This window comes from Neoarius graeffei, chromosome 15 (assembly GCF_027579695.1).
Source record: "Neoarius graeffei isolate fNeoGra1 chromosome 15, fNeoGra1.pri, whole genome shotgun sequence".
In the NCBI taxonomy this organism is placed as follows: Eukaryota; Metazoa; Chordata; class Actinopteri; order Siluriformes; family Ariidae; genus Neoarius; species Neoarius graeffei.
This window is the reverse complement of record NC_083583.1, coordinates 52547482-52568370: the sequence shown is the minus strand read 5'-3', so window position 1 is coordinate 52568370 and position 20889 is coordinate 52547482. Positions and strand designations below refer to the sequence as shown.

At 41.8% G+C, this 20889-nt stretch overlaps 1 protein-coding gene across 3 annotated transcripts in view; it reads right to left on the bottom strand.

Moving 5' to 3' along the window:
- Window positions 1–20889, bottom strand: part of LOC132899576 (ras-related protein Rab-3A) — a 38776-nt gene that overhangs the window by 4079 nt on the left and 13808 nt on the right. Inside the window, exons 3-6 of one of the 3 annotated variants that reach the window (XR_009656694.1) lie at window positions 13781–13899; window positions 11857–11981; window positions 9701–9822; window positions 7221–9625 (exon numbers count right to left, since the gene is read on the bottom strand). Coding sequence is in view for 2 of the 3 variants with exons in the window: in XM_060941593.1 (XP_060797576.1) it covers window positions 9812–9822; window positions 11857–11981; window positions 13781–13899 (255 nt within the window). In the remaining variant the exon portion in view is untranslated. Of the gene's footprint in view, window positions 1–7220; window positions 9823–11856; window positions 11982–13780; window positions 13900–20889 lie in introns of those variants that run through there. The other 2 variants (XM_060941593.1, XM_060941592.1) reach the window with 2 other exon arrangements.

Here is a 20889-nt window from a genome sequence, read left to right as displayed (position 1 = left end):
CAATAAGTATAATATTTAATTACAATTAGTTGCCAATACAAGTCCCAATATAAGGTTACTAAAACCAAAAACGTAATTGAATAACACGTTAATTAAAAAATAAAGCAAGTTTAAAAATGACTTCAGTTCTCCTTTAATACAAACATTTGATTGTCATGATTTCCCTTTTATTTACTTGACATTTGCTTTGTTTATATTAATGATTTTCTCAAAAACAAGGACAACCTTAAGGGGTTCGAGCTTGATTTACTCAGACTGGTGTAGCTTGGTTAGTTGTATGTCCAAGTCAAGATTCTGGGGGGTGTGGCCATTCCTAGAGGGTGGAGTTAATAATTTTTACTGAGGATATTTGCGAAAGGTGCTTGGACCCCACAGATCGCTGCTATATGCAGTTATATTTTGATTTGATTTCTAAGTGAAAGCGAGATGGCCTTTTCTCATCTCATCTCATTATCTCTAGCCGCTTTATCCTTCTACAGGGTCGCAGGCAAGCTGGAGCCTATCCCAGCTGACTATGGGCGAAAGGCGGGGTACACCCTGGACAAGTTGCCAGGTCATCACAGGGCTGACACATAGACACAGACAACCATTCACACTCACATTCACACCTACGGTCAATTTAGAGTCACCAGTTAACCTAACCTGCATGTCTTTGGACTGTGGGGGAAACCGGAGCACCCGGAGGAAACCCACGCGGACACGGGATGAACATGCAAACTCCGCACAGAAAGGCCCTCGCCGGCCACGGGGCTCGAACCCAGGACCTTCTTGCTGTGAGGCGACAGCGCTAACCACTACACCACCGTGCCGCCCCGAGATGGCCTTTTGATTTCATAAAATTGGTGAAATTTAGTTTCCCTCTGAAATTTGGTCATTGTGATATGTGTTTATTTCTGTAATATCTCACAAAATATCAGGCCATTCTATGACTGGGAAGTTATTTAATTTGAGGGGATTCTCTAGCAAATAATGTGCATGAAATCGCTCGCTTCACGCAGTCAAGCAGACAGAGGAAGTCCGTGTGTCTGTGCATGCGCAGGTTTACCTTTGACCGTGCACTGACAGTTCCATCATTCTGTCGCTAAACGAACAGCTGATCACACCGAGGTGCTCGCTGACCGCCGATATTTATTAGTTTGGTCCTGCGTTTCCTTTCCTTCGCAACATAACGTCTTTTCTTCTCGCTTTCCGTTACTGTAGTCGGTCTTTCACGTTTCATTCGCACACTCACGTCCTCCATTTTTCTCTCCTGTTTCAAATTTGTATCCCACAATGCATTGCGCGAACGGGGAAAGCCCACCACGTCATGCATGATGTAGTATCTTGAATTGGGTCACGGTGAAGCAGGAAAAAATAGCGGAGAATTTAGGGCCATATGGCCTTAAATTCATTAATTGTTCTCATCTCTCATATCATTATCTGTAGCCACTTTATCCTGTTCTACAGGGTCGCAGGGAAGCTGGAGCCTATCCCAGCTGACTATGGGCGAAAGGCAGGGTACACCCTGGACAAGTCGCCAGGTCATCACAGGGCTGACACATAGACACAGACAACCATTCACACTCACATTCACACCTACGCTCAATTTAGAGTCACCAGTTAACCTAACCTGCATGTCTTTGGACTGTGGGGGAAACCGGAGCACCCGGAGGAAACCCACGCGGACACGGGGAGAACATGCAAACTCCGCACAGAAAGGCCCTCGCCGGCCACGGGGCTCGAACCCGGACCTTGCTGCTGTGAGGCGACAGCGCTAACCACTACACCGCTGTGCCGCCCCATTAATTGTTCTATTGGGGGGTGGACTAATGAAACTGGAAGTCTGTGATTCGAATTCAGTAGCTTTCAGTCCACCAAACAAAAATAATTGGGTGTCAGGGAAAATTCTTTTTATGACCTATACTTGAAAAATCTGAAAGGCAGTCCAACTTTAATGCAGTTATTTTCAGGAATAAATATTGGGAATAAAATTTGAACATACTTGAGTTATGCTGTGATTACTAGCAAACAAATACAAAGTACTTGTTTACACACATACAGTGCTGAGCGTCAATGAGTGCACCCCCTTTGAAAAGTAACATTTTAAACAATATCTCAATGAGCACAAACAATTTCCAAAATGTTGACAAGACAAAGTTTAATATAACATCTGTTTAACTTATAACATGAAAGTAAGGTTAATAATATAACTTGGATTACACATTTTTTTCAGTTTTACTCAAATTAGGGTGGTGCAAAAATGAGTACACCCCACAACAAAAACTACTACATCTAGTACTTTATATGGCCTCCATGATTTTTAATGACAGCACCAAGTCTTCTAGGCATGGAATGAACACGTTGGCGACATTTTGCAACATCAATCTTTTTCCATTCTTCAACAATGACCTCTTTTAGTGACTGGATGCTGGATGGAGAGTGATGCTCAACTTGTCTCTTCAGAATTCCCCATAGGTGTTTGATTGGGTTCAGATCAGGAGACAGACTTGGCCACTGAATCACTTTCACCCTGTTCTTCTTCAGAAATCCAACAGTGGCCTTAGATGTGTGTTTAGTCATGTTGGAAAAGTGCACGACGACCAAGGGCACGGAGTGATGGTAGCATCTTCTCTTTCAGTATAGAACAATACATCTGTGAATTCATGATGCCATCAATGAAATGCAGCTCCCCGACACCAGCAGCACTCATGCAGCCCCACGTAAGGACACTGCCACCACCATGTTTCACTGTAGGCACCATGCAGTTTTCTTTGTATTCCTCACCTTTGCGACGCCATATGGTTTTGAAGCCATCAGTTCCAAAAACATTTATCTTGGTCTCATCACTCCAGAGTATAGAGTCCCAGTAGTCTTCATCTTTGTCAGCATGGGCCCTGGCAAACTCTAGGCGGGCATTTTTGTGCCTGGGCTTTAGGAGAGGCTTCTTTCGTGGACGGCATCCATGCATGCCATTCCTCTGCAGTGTACGCTGTATTGTGTCACAGGAAATAGTCACCCCAGTTTGGCTTTCTACTTCTTTAGATAACTGCAGTGAACTTGCATGCCGATATTCTTCAACCCTTCTCATCAGAAGACGCTCCTGTCGAGGTGTTAACTTCCGTGGACGACCTGGACGTCTCTGTGAGATGGTTGCAGTTCCATCTTTCTTAAATTTTTGTACCACTTTTGCTACAGCATTCTGACTGATAAGTAAAGCTTTGCTGATCTTCTTGTAGCCTTCACCTTTGTGGTGTAAAGAAATTATTTTCTTTGGGGAATTCTGAAGAGAGAAGTTGAGCATCACTCTCCATCCAGCATCCAGGCACTAAAAGAGGTCGTTGTTGAAGAATGGAAAAAGATTGATGTTGCAAAATGTCGCCAACGTGTTCATTCCATGCCTAGAAGACTTGGTGCTGTCATTAAAAATCATGGAGGCCATACAAAGTACTAGATGTAGTAGTTTTTGTTGTGGGGTGTACTCATTTTTGCACCACCCTAATTTGAGTAAAACTGAAAAAATGTGTAATCTAAGTTATATTATTAACCTTACTTTCCCGTTATAAGTTAAACAGATGTTATATTAAACTCTGTCTTGTCAACATTTTGGAAATTAAATGTTACTTTTCAAAGGGGGTGGACTCATTTACACTGAGCACTGTATAAAACAAAGCAAAAAAAAAATGTATTGTTACAGTACAGGTTAGCTCTGTTGCCTCACAGCAAGAAGGTTCTGGGTTCGAGCCCAGTGGCTGATGGGGGCCGTTCTGTGTGGAGTTTGTATGTTCTCCCCGTGTCTGCGTGGGTTTCCCCCACAGTCCAAAGACATGCAGGTTAGGCTAATTGGTGGCTCTAAATTGAGCGTAGGTGTGAATGTGAGTGTGAATGGTTGTCTGTGTCTATGTGTCAGCCCTGTGATGACCTGGCGACTTGTCCAGGGTGTACCCCGCCTTTCGCCCATAGTCAGCTGGGATAGGCTCCAGCTTGTGTGCGACCCTGTACAGGATAAGTGGTTACAGATAATGGATGGATGGATATTACAGTACAGAGCCTGGAAGGGACATGGAGAAAAAAGGTACTTTTGCAAGATATCATGAAGCTTTTTCATTTAGGTCAATATACTTCCAGGTCAGGGGCGGCACGGCGGTGTAGTGGTTAGCGCTGTCGCCTCACAGCAAGAAGGTCCAGGTTTGAGCCCCGTGGCCGGCGAGGGCCTTTTTGTGCAGAGTTTGCATGTTCTCCCTGTGTCCGCGTGGGTTTCCTCCGGGTGCTCCGGTTTCCCCCACAGTCCAAAGACATGCGGGTTAGGTTAACTGGTGACTCTAAATTGACTGTAGGTGTGAATGGTTGTCTGTGTCTATGTGTCAGCCCTGTGATGACCTGGCGACTTGTCCAGGGTGTACCCCGCCTTTCGCCCGTAGTCAGCTGGGATAGGCTCCAGCTTGCCTGCGACCCAGGATAAAGCGGCTAGAGATAATGAGATGAGATGAGACTTCCAGGTCAATTTGGCTCCATGGAAACCATGATGAAAATCACAATAAGGGAGCACACACCCCAGTGGGAAAGGTTCATAGAATTTTTAGATTGGCCTCAAATATAAAGACATTAAATCCATTTTACAGTGTTTCATTTAGGTCCATGTATTACCAGGTCAGTTCGGGAATATGGAAACAGGGCTGTCGTGGAGGCTAAACATACATCATCATCATCTCTTGTCAGGCCACTGCTGTAACCATACGAGAGCAGTGTCATTTGCTTCCATCAGGTCTTGGTCGGAGCATGTGGGTCCCAGTGGGCATCTACGGATGATGTGGTCCATGGTCTGTAGTGTCTCACCACAGGGACACTCAGCACTAGTGATGAATCCCCACTTATGGAGATCGTCTTCAGTTTTGCCCACTTTTGCTCTATTTAGGATTATCCAGTGTTTTCTCCTCAAAGTTGTTCCACTGGGCAGACTTTCACTTGGGCTTTGTAGGGTCTCAAATCACTGTGTGGGCAGCGGTCGCTCTTCCTCCACTTTTCCAATCTACAACCCCGATTCCAAAAAAGTTGGGACAAAATACAAATTGTAAATAAAAATGGAATGCAATGATGTGGAAGTTTCAAAATTCCATATTTTATTCGGAATAGAACATAGATGACATATCAAGTGTTTAAACTGAGAAAATGTATCATTTAAAGAGAAAAAAATTAGGTGATTTTAAATTTCATGACAACAACACATCTCAAAAAAGTTGGGACAAGGCCATGTTTCCCACTGTGAGACATCCCCTTTTCTCTTTACAACAGTCTGTAAACGTCTGGGGACTGAGGAGACAAGTTGCTCAAGTATAGGGATAGGAATGTTAACCCATTCTTGTCTAATGTAGGATTCTAGTTGCTCAACTGTCTTAGGTCTTTTTTGTCGTATCTTCCGTTTTATGATGCGCCAAATGTTTTCTATGGGTGAAAGATCTGGACTGCAGGCTGGCCAGTTCAGTACCCGGACCCTTCTTCTACATAGCCATGATGCTGTAACTGATGCAGTATATGGTTTGGCATTGTCATGTTGGAAAATGCAAGGTCTTCCCTGAAAGAGACGTCGTCTGGATGGGAGCATATGTTGCTCTAGAACCTGGATATACCTTTCAGCATTGATGGTGTCTTTCCAGATGTGTAAGCTGCCCATGCCACACACACTAATGCAACCCCATACCATCAGAGATGCAGGCTTCTGAACTGAGCGCTGATAACAACTTGGGTCGTCCTTCTCCTCTTTAGTCCGAATGACACAGCGTCCCTGATTTCCATAAAGAACTTCAAATTTTGATTCGTCTGACCACAGAACAGTCTTCCACTTTGCCACAGTCCATTTTAAATGAGCCTTGGCCCAGAGAAGACGTCTGCGCTTCCGGATCATGTTTCGATACGGCTTCTTCTTTGAACTATAGAGTTTTAGCTGCCAACGGCGGATGGCACAGTGAATTGTGTTCACAGATAATGTTCTCTGGAAATATTCCTGAGCCCATTTTGTGATTTCCAATACAGAAGCATGCCTGTACTGTATGTGATGCAGTGCCGTCTAAGGGCCCGAAGATCACGGGCACCCAGTATGGTTTTCCGGCCTTGACCCTTACGCACAGAGATTCTTCCAGATTATCTGAATCTTTTGATGATATTATGTACTGTAGATGATGATATATGTTCAAACTCTTTGCAATTTTACACTGTCGAACTCCTTTCTGATATTGCTCCACTATTTGTCGGCGCAGAATTAGGGGGATTGGTGATCCTCTTCCCATCTTTACTTCTGCGAGCCGCTGCCACTCCAAGATGCTCTTTTTATACCCAGTCATGTTAATGACCTATTGCCAATTGACCTAATGAGTTGCAATTTGGTCCTCCAGCTGTTCCTTTTTTGTACCTTTAACTTTTCCAGCCTCTTATTGCCCCTGTCCCAACTTTTTTGAGATGTGTTGCTGTCATGAAATTTCAAATGAGCCAATATTTGGCATGAAATTTCAAAATGTCTCACTTTCGACATTTGATATGTTGTCTATGTCAGTGGCGGCTGGTAGTCTTTCAAACAGGGGAGGCTGGTCGGTTACGATATTTCCAGATTTTAAAAGAAAAAACACATCAATTTTGCCCATACTCTTGCCTCTGATCTGGCTGATTGTTGGCAGGGTCACAAACTGTGAAATAACAGGTTCTTTTGGCCCATTAGCCTACTGTCCAATATACATGATGGTGGTGTTGGGGGGGGAAGGGGGGTTATATTTTAACATTTTATATTTTAAAATTGTGGCATGTTGTTTAAAAATTTACCTCGGCTGTGTTTTTGTTTAAAAATGTTTTCCAAATTGCAGCTGTGTTTAATTCATATCCAGAAAAACATATATTCCAATATAATATACTCAACATAAACATTTTAAATAGATTCTATATTTTTGGTCCATCCATGACATATTACTAAAGCAGCCTATTTACTGTTGTTGATGTGGGTCACTTGCTGTTAGCCAATTCACTTTCTCGTACCAGGAGAGCTGAAAGGAACGAGTATTATTCCCTACCTTTTTCACCAAGTCAATTTGAGGCGTTGGTCTACCCTGCTCTTTAATTTTAATTTTTTCCTCGAAAGGAAGACTGGCAAATGGCTTCGCCAAAATTAAATCGGCAATGCTTGGCATCCGTGCGCAGCTTTCTTGCTAGCTGACTAGCCCCCTCAAGTTCAAGTTCAGTCACTCAAATAAACGACATTTCTGGAACTAAGATAGCAAACTTGACAACACTATATTTACACTTTATTTACAATGAAAATATATACAAAATAAAAAAGCTGGTAGAAACCGTATGTAATGAATGAAATCGAAATGTAAGCTGATCTCTTACAATACACCACAGCACTTGCGAATCCGCATGGGACTGAACTGATGTTGCCAGATACTGCTGACGTTATCCAGCCCAAAATATGTTCAAAACCCGCCAAAATGCACTTAAAACCACCCAATTGGGCGGGAAACCCCCCAATCTGGCAACACTGTACCGCTGCCTGTCTATAGTTGAAACGAGCTGTCAATCAAAGAAAATATCTGGCCGCTTTCACCAATCACCAGTCTCCTCGCGGAAACTGCCATGTCCCTCCCATGTGAGGCTCGGAGTCCGTGGGCGGGCATTTTCGTAGTACTTGTCCAATAATCGTCTTGCATTTTGAGATTGAAAAGTGCATAGCTCCCAAATGCCGTTGAAGTCCATTGAGGCTGGGAGTCCGTGAGACTCCGTGGGCGGGCATTTTCACAGTATTTGTCCAATAATCGTCTTGCATTTTGAGATTGACAAGCACATAGCTCCCAATCCACTGAGGCTGGGCTGCATCGCGCTGTCACGAGGGGGAAAAACTCACGCACACATTAGGCGAACTGGGGAAAGTTATAACGGAATGATTTCGCACTGTAGTTGGGTTGAGCACATATATTTCTATGATTCTGGATCTGAAATAGCAATGTTATAAAGTCGGCTATAACATAAGCCTAGCGCAATTCATCCTACACGATGTTCGTCATTTTTAGAGGAGGCTGAGCCTCCCTCGTTGTCTTAGAGCAATCGCCCGTGGTCTATGTTCTATTGTGAATACAATATCAGTTTTTGAGATATGTAAATTATTGCATTCCGTTTTTATTTACAATTTGTACTTTGTCCCAACTTTTTTGGAATCGGGGTTGTATAGGCCATGGACTCATCAGTTTGTTTGCTCCAGGCCCTCCACTACTATGAAGCTTTTATGAGATTTTAATTGTCGTCTTACTTACTGGTGACCGTGAAGTGGGTGCCTGGGGTCATTTTGCTGTTTATAACTTTGTTTTTGCATTGGTTTCTTGTCAGAGGTGGGGCGGTGCTATGTCAGCCAATCTATATAAAACTGGTAGGGGTGTTGCTTTTTATGCCAGTGATTATCCGGCATACAGATGACTCTGAACATCTCCTTGTCTGGAAGCCGAGGGTTTATCCTTTTCCCACTTCTGGATGTATGATATGGTGTGGTGTGTGTTGTAGCAACTGGTGTCTGAGAAAGATTAACAGGGGCACCACGGGAAGGTTTGCTACATGCCCCCTAACCACACATAAACAAGTGTAAATGATGTTTATGCATCTCCGACATTTCTGAAATAGTATGTCAAAGTGAAGTCAAAGTCCCTCTCATACCAGAATCTGGTCTTCCCAGGCAGTCTCCTGTCCCAGTACTAACAAACTCTTTAAGGCGTATGGGTGCGGTGCCGATCTCCGTTTCGATAGCCCTTGGTCTCTCATCTATACAGCTTGGGTTACAGTGGGGGGTTGGTCCTCTGGTAACCGCGAGAGTTTGACTCTCCACTCACATCTGTATTGCAGCGTGCCTTGCCAGACGGTAGTAGGTACCATTTTTATGATGGTCTTTGGTATGGCCCGACCGCGAGTAGACCTCGTGATCTCCCGCTCGAGAGGCGGACACACTAACCACTAGGCCAACTCGCGGTCTAAAACAGTATTTATGCACCTTTAAATAAAGTTTATGCAACATTAAAATTTGCTAGCATTAGTTTCTTATTGCTTTACCAGCACAAGCCGTGGTATATTCAAAATTGCACTGCATTATCAGCATTTATGATGTCTATGTGACCGAACAGATCATCAAATGCTTGCTCTAGATGGTTCCGCGATTGAACGTGTTGATGACTTTCAGTACCTAGGCAGCAATATAAGCACAGTGCATGATGTTGATACCAGGATAGGAAAGGCTTGGGGAGCTCTCAATTCTCTTGCTAAAGTATGGGTCTCTCCGATCAAGAAAGCAATTTGAGGCTATTCAAGGCTTCGGTTGAGACCATTCTCGCCTATGGTTCTGACTCATGGGCATGAACAAAAACTCCTACGAAGAGAATTGATGGCACATACACTCACATGCTGATACAAGTTCAAAACGTTTCTTGGAAAGCGCATATCACAAACAAAGCATTTTATGGGTCAAATCCTTGCCTTTCTGATGCCATAAGGCACCGGTGGCTCGCCTTAGCTGGGCATGCGTCAAGACAGAACGAACCTGCTGGTAGAATTCTGCTATGGACCCCAGATGTGTGTAGACGAGTAGGGCGACCACACATCGCCTTGAAGAAAGTCCTCAAGAATGACACTGGTTTGGAGAGAAAAGAACTTCATACGGCTATGTTGGACAGGGTGAGCTGGAGGAAGAATTTCATCATCTCACCGGCTTCCATTGGATGCGGTTAAGTAAGTAAGTGTGACCGATCACATCAGGTCTCCACATATGTCTCTCATATGTGGAAGTCACCATAGTTACACCCACTGAGCAGCCACGTTAGCATTCAGCTTGAATGCCATGAAAAAAAACACACACACACAAAAACACAACAAAATTAATTTAAGGTTTTTATATTTGAGGCCAATCTCAAAATTCTATGAACTTCTATGAACCACTGGTATGTGCGCTCCATTATTGCAGTTTCATTATGGTTCCCATGGAGAAGAACTGACCTGAAAGTACATTGACCTAAATGAAAAAGTTGTGCAAGAGCTCACATTATCTTCATCAAAGATGTCTTTTGTTCGCTCTGTCAGAGCATGTAAAGCTCATCAAAAGCACTTTTAAACTACACTTTTACAGTTACAGGCCTGAGTGGCGACTGGTTCTGCTCTACTGTAGTGAACTTCAAATGTTTTCATGCAACATTTTAGACTGAAATTGCAGTACAGCAACAACAGCAGACAACAGCGAGTAGCGTAGCAACAAGCTTGCAATGTTAGTGATAATTAATGTTGATGATTACCTTGTCAAAACAGCTTGGTCAATATTATAGATTTAAAGGAGAACTGAAGGCAAATTTATCATCAAAATTCTATTTATCTCATTTTATTAAATATAGGAATGCATTTTTTGATAGCTATTTTGTCACTGCTACAGCAAGTTATGAGTGTTTGAAATATGCTATATAATATTAGCCTGGGCCCGCCCATCCTAAGCGTGACACAACACGAGGGCCTGTTGCGGGCTTAGTCTGGCCAGGCAAGCTATCTACAGCTCTTCCAAGCTCCCGAAAAATCGGGAACCAATCAACTTTGAGCATCTCCAACGGCCCTGGGTAGAGGCGTGTTCAAGGCACTGACGTAGTAGAACTGCGACCGGAAGCCATAGATTGTTTACAGAATCTACGCCGGAAGCGCTTCATTCACGCTTCATTACACATAGATGCTGTATTGAAAGCATTCAATGGGAAGTTCTCATTGAAAACGGAGCAAAGAGCAGCCCTGGAGGTATTTATTGAAAGGAAGGACGTTTTCGCCTTGCTCCCGACCGGCTTCGGTAAGAGTTTAATCTACCAGTTAGCCCCGTCGCGTCGCATACGTCAGAGGAAAGAGTGATGTGATTGGTTTAAGCTTCGTCACAGCCTTTTCTGGCTTCGACCAGTAGCAAACTGAGGCATTTCAGGGAGGCGGGTCAACCACGGGCTCTGGGAAACGGTTGGGCTTAATATCTTGGCCAGACCAATAGCTCGGAGAGCTTTGTCGCGTTAGCCAGACTAATATAATATATCAGTCCATATGTCAAAGCAATGGCTGTAAACGAGATTCGTTGAGACCTGTGTGAGACATCGTAGGACGGAAGTAAAACGTACAGCGGAAATCAAAGTGACCAACATCTGCCAACATTGTCAAAAGACGCGCGCGCCCTCTTTCGAATGCTGATGTAATCAAGCCGGAAGTTTTGTTTGTTTTGATAGCAATCAGGAAAGTTTGAAAAAAGTAGGCAGTAATCGTCATTTAAACTCGTTTTTGTGCAATATTTCATTTGGAAAACAGTTTTCAAAATGGCGGCACTGACACCTGGCTGACACTTCACGTTTCGAAGTCTCGCACAAGTCTTGTGAAGATCATGCGGATAAGCGACGCCTGCCGTGGACCAAACAAACTAAATTCAACATGGCTAAAAACCGAATAGGCTGATAAGTATAATATTTTATTGCAACTAGTTGCCAATACAAGTCACGATATAAGGTTACTAAAACCGAAAACGTAATTGAATAACACGTTAATTAAGAAATAAAGCAAGTTTAAAAAAATGACTTCAGTTCTCCTTTAACTGATTATACCCAATACTGCTATAAAGTAATTTAAATAAAAGTAGAGATGTCGTACTGTTCACAGTGTCTGCTGCCATGTAGATTCGATGCCTCTCTATAAACAGGGACAGAACTGGTAGTTGAGAAGATAACACCAAGTTGCTGAGGTGAAATTTCAAGTTTAGGTGGTGTTTTCGGTGCTATTGACCGGATGTAGGTGGGGAATTAGTTGCAAATCACAACTCCACCTCGATTGCAGCATTAAATCGTGAAAAGATAAACTCACCAAGATGTTCAGAAAGTTGCCGCCCCCTTTCAGAAGCCACCACCCTTTCATCATCCATGTCACACTTGTTGCCCACCAAAAGCACCTGGGCATTATCCCACGAGTATGTTTTTATCTGTGTAGACCTGTTATATGACAACAGGGAACATTTAAGGATTTGACATTTAGGATTTAAACTTATTAGCTAGACAGTCTGTGTCTGAAATCACTCACTACTCATAATATAGTGGACTATATAGTGAGGTCGCCATTTTATAGCGCTGTCCGAATGTATAGTGAGAATTATTACACCCTATATAGTGGACTCATAGTATCCTACAATCAGAGGTGGAAAAACTGGATTGACAAAGTAAAGGTCCTGCTTAGGTTTTCCTTCTGCCTGTGCTCTCAACACGGGTGATTTCACCAATTAGCTCATCAACCTGGCTTAGGGGATGTGGTAATTAGGATCAGCTGGTTCATTGAATTGGCTGGAGCAAAAATGTGGCAGGGTTTTTACTTTCTGCACCCGGGTTTTTCCACCTCTGCCCACAATGCATTGTGAAAAGTAGTGTACAACCAATGGTTACTAACCAAGCAATATATTCCATCATGCACTGCGGTCACGCTGAAAGAAATCAAATCAAATCAAATCAAAAGCCTCAACTTTGATGGAATAAAAGGCAGCGGCAGCAAAGAAGAAAGTATTCAACCTTGATTTAAAAGAACTGAAAGATGCAGCAGACACAAAGTACTTTGTATTTATCAATGTAGGAAATACGCTCAGTATAATACGGATTCATCACAAAAATACATGCATTTATTTTTTTCGCAGTGCGGTTTCCATCAAATCCTGCGCTCTGATTGGCTGGCGAGCCAATCAGAGTCACCTCTGGTGACTCGCTCGTTCACAACAACAACAAACATAGTAGCATTTTTTGTCAACATTTATCTGTTTTTAATGTGATTTATTTATAAGATTATCAAAAATCTTGTAAATTTTTCCCAGCATTTCTCAGGAGAATAGCATTAATTTTACAGCATGGATAGCGATAACGACAGTGTTCACAGCAAAAGCGAGTTTTACTACCCTGAGGAAGAAGAAATGGAAGAAAACATTTCAGGAGAAAGCTAAAAACCTCTAACTTGCTAACGCCGAGCAAAAACATGGCTGAATCCTGAATGACTCAATTTTGTATAAATAGGGGACTACATAGGCGGCAAAATGTAGTTTTTTTCCTGCCATGGAAGTGCACTTGTATACCGAGGAGGAAGCCATTTGCATTACAGCTGTGAACGAGGATTCAAAATGGCGGTGCGGCTTGGTTTTCCCTTTCAGGCGCTCTCGTTTTCTGTTAGAATTTGGTAAAGAAAAAAATTAATATATTATTTACCAGCTTAAGGTTGGTCCGTATGGTAAAATACTGTGACCTCGGCCCTGAATACCTCGGTCACGGTATTTCACGATACAGACCTCCCAGCTGGTAAATAACATATATGTATTTATTATTTTGAATGAAAATCCACCAGCCAACTGATCTGGCACATTTTAATTGTGCAACAGTAATGACACAAACAACAGCATGACGGTCTAGTGTCTGAAAGCTTTTTTTCATTTTATCAATGAGCTCACTATATAGTCCTCTATATAATAATTCCCAATACAGTGAATAGGGAGTAGTGAACGAGTGAGTGATTTCAGACACAGGGAGTGTCTTTGAAAAATAGCTCATGGTTCAGAAAATCAATTATTCAAAGAAAAATACAATTTGAAGGTTAAACACACTGCTCAGTTGCTTAACAGTGGTGTTCTTACAGTCCTAGGATTTGAACTTCCAACCTTCTGACCACTAGTTCAGAACCTTAACCACTGAACTGCCAATGTGCTCATGTTACAACTCCACGTTTCAGATAACAGAAGATATTTGTTTCGGAAATGACTCACCAGTCCTGTACAGCAGCGAAAGACTCTTCATTGGTGATATCATACATGAGGATAAAGCCCATGGCTCCCCTGTAGTAGGCTGTAGTGATGGTCCTATAGCGCTCCTGCCCTGCTGTATCCTGTCCAGGAAAACATGTTTAAAGGAAACTTGTTGGCGAAACATAATTAAAGGGACATGATCTCATGTTAGGACTATTATTTTTCTTTATTGTGGGCATCCAGTTTCACCTACACGCACTGCATTTGGTAGGCAGATGGCTCTTCTTAAGACAGACAAATTTCACAATCACATCCATTATCTCCACCCAACAGGAAGTGAGGCAATTTGGATTTTGTGTGTTTTGACAGGTAATGCACTTATACTGCTCCCTACAGGGTTAATCGGATTGAAACCAGATTTGGTCAGCATGATGTCTAAGATATGCTAAATTGTGAAAGGATTTTTGATATCTTAAATAGTGTTGCCATGACGAGCTGATCAAATAACATCACACTGTTCCAATAGGAAGTGGAGCACTGTAATTCCACAGTATATTGTGCAATGAGGCCTAATGTTTATAACGGTGATGAACCCTGACTATAAGAGCTGGGACTTGAGCTCAGCCAAAACTTAGCCAGACACACCAAAAAAGCAACAGGGGAAAGGATTTTGCAAGGGATTAGCGGCAGGCTGCCAGGTCGCTCCGTTGTGTGTAGTTGTCGATGTTGATTTTAAAAGTAACTAAGTAAATGACACAGGGAAATGAATACTTGAGTCTGAGTGAAAAATACTGTAGCAAGCGTGCAGCGTGGAAGAAGAGTCTGGAGACAGAATTCTTAGCTTCTCGGTCGTTAGCTTGTGCTACCTGCTTTCGATAGATGGCACTGGTTTGATCGCATTATTAACATTCACTAAGGCCCTGTCCACACGGCAACGGATTCAGGTGAATCAGATAAAATTGTTTATCGTTTCGGCCTGGCGTCCACACGGCACCGGCGTTTTGGGTGCCCCAAAACGATATTTTTTGAGAACGGTTTCCAGAGTGGAAAAATCTGGCAATGGCACCGTTGCGAAGTCGTCTGGATGAGTAGAACGGATTTGTTTACGATGACATCACAACCACATGACTAGAACAAGCAGCACGCCGTGTAGAAGAAGGGGTTTATGCGCATGCGTCCTACTTCTTCTATTGTTCTGGTGTCTCCGATGGGACCGTCTTACAGCGCACGTAGAGGTGTGGCATGTGTATTGCATCGTTTTCAGCAAGCGTTGCGTTGCCATATGTACCTGATATTTTACTGATCCGTTGCCCATGTGGATGCGATATTTTTTTTACCCGCTAAAAAAAAAAATCTCGTTGCCGTTGTCGTGTGGATGTAGCCTCATACTACTGATGAACACTACACCAGCTGGAAGGTGACTTCACTGCTGTGCTAATGGCGCCGACTCGTGGTTAAGCTCGCGTTGGCCTTTGAGAAGGCCTAGGACGATAAATCTTTGGTCCCGCGTGCTATGAATCAAAATCTGATTGGTTAATTCATCTGTCACTTCCTGCATAAACATACACTGTCATGGTCTTCTGTCCTGGCAATGAAGTCCTAACCAATGAGTGAGCCAGCTCGAAACTCTTCTCAGCCTAGAGACAACAAACAAAAAAATATCTCACTAGATAACTCTATTTTAATATTTTCAGGACAGTAACCCTTTCATTTCTGAAGCAAATTTGAAAGAAAATGAGGTCAAATTAGAATTAGAAGAGAATAATTATAATGAAATTATGAAAGAATGAAAGTAATTAAATATAACATTTGAAATGCTGATATGTTTGGGCCTTCTCTGAAGGCGTAGAAGGCCCTGATGGTTCCCCTCTGACTTATAATATGTTCAGCGTGTATGTTTATTGATGCTGCATAATAACATCCACAAGCCAGTACTTTCTGATGACGCAGACATTGCTGCATTGTTGGTGCTTGGTCCCACTGATCACTGCTTGCAGCTATACTTTTCTTTAAATCAGATTCAAAGTGATTTTAAGAACCCTTTGTCTCAACTGCATTTAAGGAGCTAAATATATCGATAACACTAAAACACAAGCTCTGAGAAAAGATGTATGTGACTATTCTGGACTCTGTAATCAGCAGCTAAAATGTTAGTCTGACTGTAATAACCAGTCAGGAACGTCCTCTGCAAGGAGGTTGTTCATCCTTCCTATTAATTATTTTTGCATCTACATGGAGAGACTATAAAATGTAACGCTATACAGTGGTGCTTGAAAGTTTGTGACCCCTTTAGAATTTTCTATATTTCTGCATAAATATGACCTAAAACATCATCAGATTTTCACACAAGTCCTAAAAGTAGATAAAGAGAACCCAGTTAAACAAATGAGACAAAAATATTATACTTGGTCATTTATTTATTAAGGAAAATGATCCAATATTACATATCTGTGAGTGGAAAATAGTACGTGAACCTCTAGGATTAGCAGTTAATTTGAAGGTGAAATTAGAGTCAGGTGTTTTCAATCAATGGGATGACAATCAGGTGTGACTGGGCACCCTGTTTTATTTAAAGAACAGGGATCTATCAAAGTCTGATCTTCACAACACATGTTTATGGAAGTGTATCATGGCACGAACAAAGGAGATTTCTGAGGACCTCAGAAAAAGCGTTGTTGATGCTCACCAGGCTGGAAAAGGTTACAAAACCATCTCTAAAGAGTTTGGACTCCACCAATCCACAGTCAGACAGATTGTGTACAAATGGAGAAAATTCAAGACCATTGTAACCCTCCCCAGGAGTGGTCGACCAACAAAGACCACTCCAAGAGCAAGGCGTGTAATCGTTGGCGAGGTCACAAAGGACCCCAGGGTAACTTCTAAGCAACTGAAGGCCTCTCTCACATTGGCTAATGTTAATGTTCATGAGCCCACCATCAGGAGAACACTGAACAACAATGGTGTGCATGGCAGGGTTGCAAGGATAAAGCCCCTGCTCTCCAAAAAGAACATTGCTGCTCGTCTGCAGTTTGCTAAAGATCACGTGGACTAGCCAGAAGGCTATTGGAAAAATGTGTTGTGGACGGATGAGACCAAAATAGAACTTTTTGGTTTAAATGCGAAGCGTTATGTTTGGAGAAAGGAAAACACTGCATTCCAGCATAAGAACCTTATCTCATCTGTGAAACATGGTGGTGTTAGTATCATGGTTTGGACCTGTTTTGCTGCATCTGGGCCAGGACGGCTTGCCATCATTGATGGAACAATGAATTCTGAATTAGACCAGCGAATTCTAAAGGAAAATGTCAGGACATCTGTCCATGAACTGAATCTCAAGAGAAGGTGGGTCATGCAGCAAGACAACGACCCTAAGCACACAAGTCGTTCTACCAATGAATGGTTAAAGAAGAATGAAGTTAATGTTTTGGAATGGCCAAGTCAAAGTCCTGATCTTAATCCAATCGAAATGTTGTGGAAGGACCTGAAGCGAGCAGTTCATGTGAGGAAACCCACCAACATCCCAGAGTTGAAGCTGTTCTGTACGGAGGAACGGGCTAAAATTCCTCCAAGCCGGTGTGCAGGACTGATCAACAGTTACCGCAAACGTTTAGTTGCAGTTATTGCTGCACAAGGGGGTCACACCAGATACTGAAAGCAAAGGTTCACATACTTTTGCCACTCACAGATATGTAATATTGGATCATTTTCCTCAATAAATAAATGACCAAGTAGAATTTTTGCCTCATTTGTTTAACTGGGTTCTCTTTATCTACTTTTAGGACTTGTGTGAAAATCTGATGATGTTTTAGGTCATATTTATGCAGAAATATAGAAAATTATAAAGGGTTCACAAACTTTCAAGCACCACTGTAAATAAGCTTAGGATTAAAGTGGAATTATTGACATGGAAGAAAAGATAGAGAAGGTGAACATTCAAACAAATTTTTGGTTCTTTCATTGCTAACAACAGCTTACAACAACAAACAGCAAAAGGGGGGGGGGGGGGGGACAAAACAGGGAGAAAGATATGGGACCAAGCATGTGAGTGGACATCTGTGTGGGTTTTCAGCTCTGGAGATAATACCGAGCTTGCTTTGCTTCTGCTTGACAACCAATTATTTTTTCTTTTCAAAATCAATATTCTCCCACATGCTTACATAACATGGTTAGCTAGCTAACGTTAGCTAGGAATCTTGATGGACCTATCACACTCTAAAGCCTTTTTCACAAACAAAACCCGTTAATAAAACAGGTAAACAGAACACTAGATAGATAACAAAATTTCATTGCCACCTGACTGTATTTAACAGGGTGCTACGAAGCGCGAACCCCTGCAAGATGTGTAAAACACGTGAGCCCAAACATGACGTATAATTCATTTTATTCTATCCACATTCACTGGATATAAGCAATCGCACGATCTGATTGGCTACTCTACTACTAGGCTATCAGCTCATATATCGTGAGTAGAGGAAAACAAAATGGTGGGATCACATATTTAAAAGAAACAGAAATAGTTAAAAGAATATAGTCTGTCCCCCTCCCCCAATATCTCCTGTTCCACACTCCAGCCCAGTCAGTGGCAGTAATGCGCCTTTAAGTTGGTTTGCCAACCGCCAAAAAACCCTAAAGAAGACGAAAAACAAAATGGCGGAGTGTGTTGCTGAACCAACCAAGGACGAAATAAAAATTGTACTAAAAAAAAAAACCCAAAAAATAAAAAAAGCAACAAAATATGGAGTAAAAGTATTTGATGGTAAGAGCGTATCTTTTTTAATTTTTCAAGAATTATTATTATAGCATTTTTCACAAATTGCTACTGTCATTTTGCCGGTTTGTTTACATTCTAAGCAGAAATTATTTTGTTGGACGTTTTGTATAAAGTTTTTATTTATCGAATTTTCAAAAAAAATAAAAATGCTCTCTTTCTCAAAATCCAGTGAATGTGGATAGAATAAAACAGTTATTCCACTCAATCTCGTCGTACATGGTTTATATCAACTCGGTGCTATGCGCCTCATCGGCTATCAGCTCATGTACGACTCGATTTTGTGGAATAACTGTTAACTATTTTCCAGCCATATCTGCCAATGTTTTCTTTTCCCTTGTTTTTTTTTTTATTTTCTGCCAGTTGCTTTACAGTGAGGCAGTAAGAATATTCGGATTCTGAACGTCCTGTGAGCAATAAATAAATAGCAATGCACATAATGTAATGTATAGCTAAAAGGAACTGTGTCGTACTGGAATGATTGTCGAAATATCTGACCACGTGTACGGAGAGCTTGTCCTCACACTGTAGACAGTCTTAATCAGTGTGCATGTTCCGTGTTATCGTCAATGTTACCATGACGACATGGAACATTTGAGTCCAGTCAGCACATTCAGCTTTCTAATATGCCTTTTTTCCCCCCAAGCCTATTTAACTGGTTATTAAAAGGACATAAAGAGTCCATGTACATTTGCGTCAGAAATTAATAAGCCATTTTTGTTTTTATTCTCGGATACCACAAAGTTTAAAAGCAAATTGGGATCCTTTTCCTTCTTTGTAAGTAAAAAATGAAACTGTAAATGAACTTAGACGAAAATAGTCTGTTTTTTCTGAAACCTGTGGTTATTGATGACAGATAACATGAACAATTCACTGAGCAGCGTGTGTGGAGCAGATTCTAATCCGCATGAGCCGAACAGATTCTAATGCGATCCAAAATCACATATAGTAGACCATTTTTGCTGGCAGGTCATTCCAGCCCTTTCCACCAGCTACCTAAAAGTCCTTCCTGTGCCAGCACCTGGTATTCTGAGGCAGTCTCGTATCCAAATATGAACCAGACCATTAAGGCACATACACTACGTTCAGACTGCAACCTGAAACGACCCATATCCGATTTGTTGTGAAATCCGATTTTTTTGTTAGGCCATTCACATTACCAATTATATGAGACTTGTATGCGATCTCCAATATGAACGGAAAACGACCCAAAAGTGTCCCGCATGCGCAAATTGACACGTAATAAGCACATCTACGTAATACATAAACAAAAAAAAGCGCACTCTTCATGTTTAATGATTTCTTTTTTTGTTTGTTTGTTTGTTTAATTATCTGGTTAGTGTTAAAGTGTGAGGTCTCGTGTGTGTTTTTGTTTCTGAACTGAAATGAAAACGTGTAGCCTGGTAACGAGGGTTGACTCCTAAATGTCTCTTTAATTTCTATATAAGTGCACTACATGTTACTAGGAAGTAATGGATTTTTAAACTCTATATAGTGCACTCGAGCTTCAGTAGGCAGTCATTTGGGATACGGCCGCTGTATTACCAAACTCTTAATTCAGGCTTAATAATTTGCACATATTTATTTCGTCATATTAATAAACTTTTTCTACATTTTTATAAATATTTATTTAGATTGTTTATAGCCAGCTGAATTCTGCAACTTCTTTCAGCGCTGGCTCAAGATGCATAAACACCAGTGCAGTTTGCGATGGAGATGAGGCAAGACCTGGCGATGTGGTTTTTGTGGCGGCGGCGGAACTCGCACAATAATCTGATTAACAGCAGACTAATGAGACCGAAGGTGTCAAATTACTGGAAATTTCCAGAACAATCTTATAATCTTGTAATACAGGATGGTTTAAATTATAAATCAGTTATAGAAACTGTTTTATTTAATCAGGCTAACAGATCAACATCCAGGTCCCTACCAAATCCACCATTAGCTTGATCAATTCTATAAAAGTCTATTTAAATTCTGAAAACTGTACAAATGTTGTTGTTTTCCACCAAAGAGGCGGGATTAGCCAATGCAGAATAGTGACGTTTGTCTCTTGTTGATGACGTGTAGGTCGCATGAATGCGACCTGTCCGGTCAGACTGCAGTCGCATGTGAAAATATCGGATATGCATCGGATTTAGGACCACATATCCAAGCGGCCTGGGTCGCATGTGAAAAAATCGGATCTGTGTCGTTCAGATTGTCAATAACAAATCGGATACAGGTCGCATATGGGCAAAAAAATCGGATATGGGTCGTTTCAGGGTGCAGCCTGAACGTAGTCATAAGCTAGCACAAGCTACCACCACAAATATATTTCAGACCTGTGGGAAACTGTTTACATCAATGCCACAACATTTCT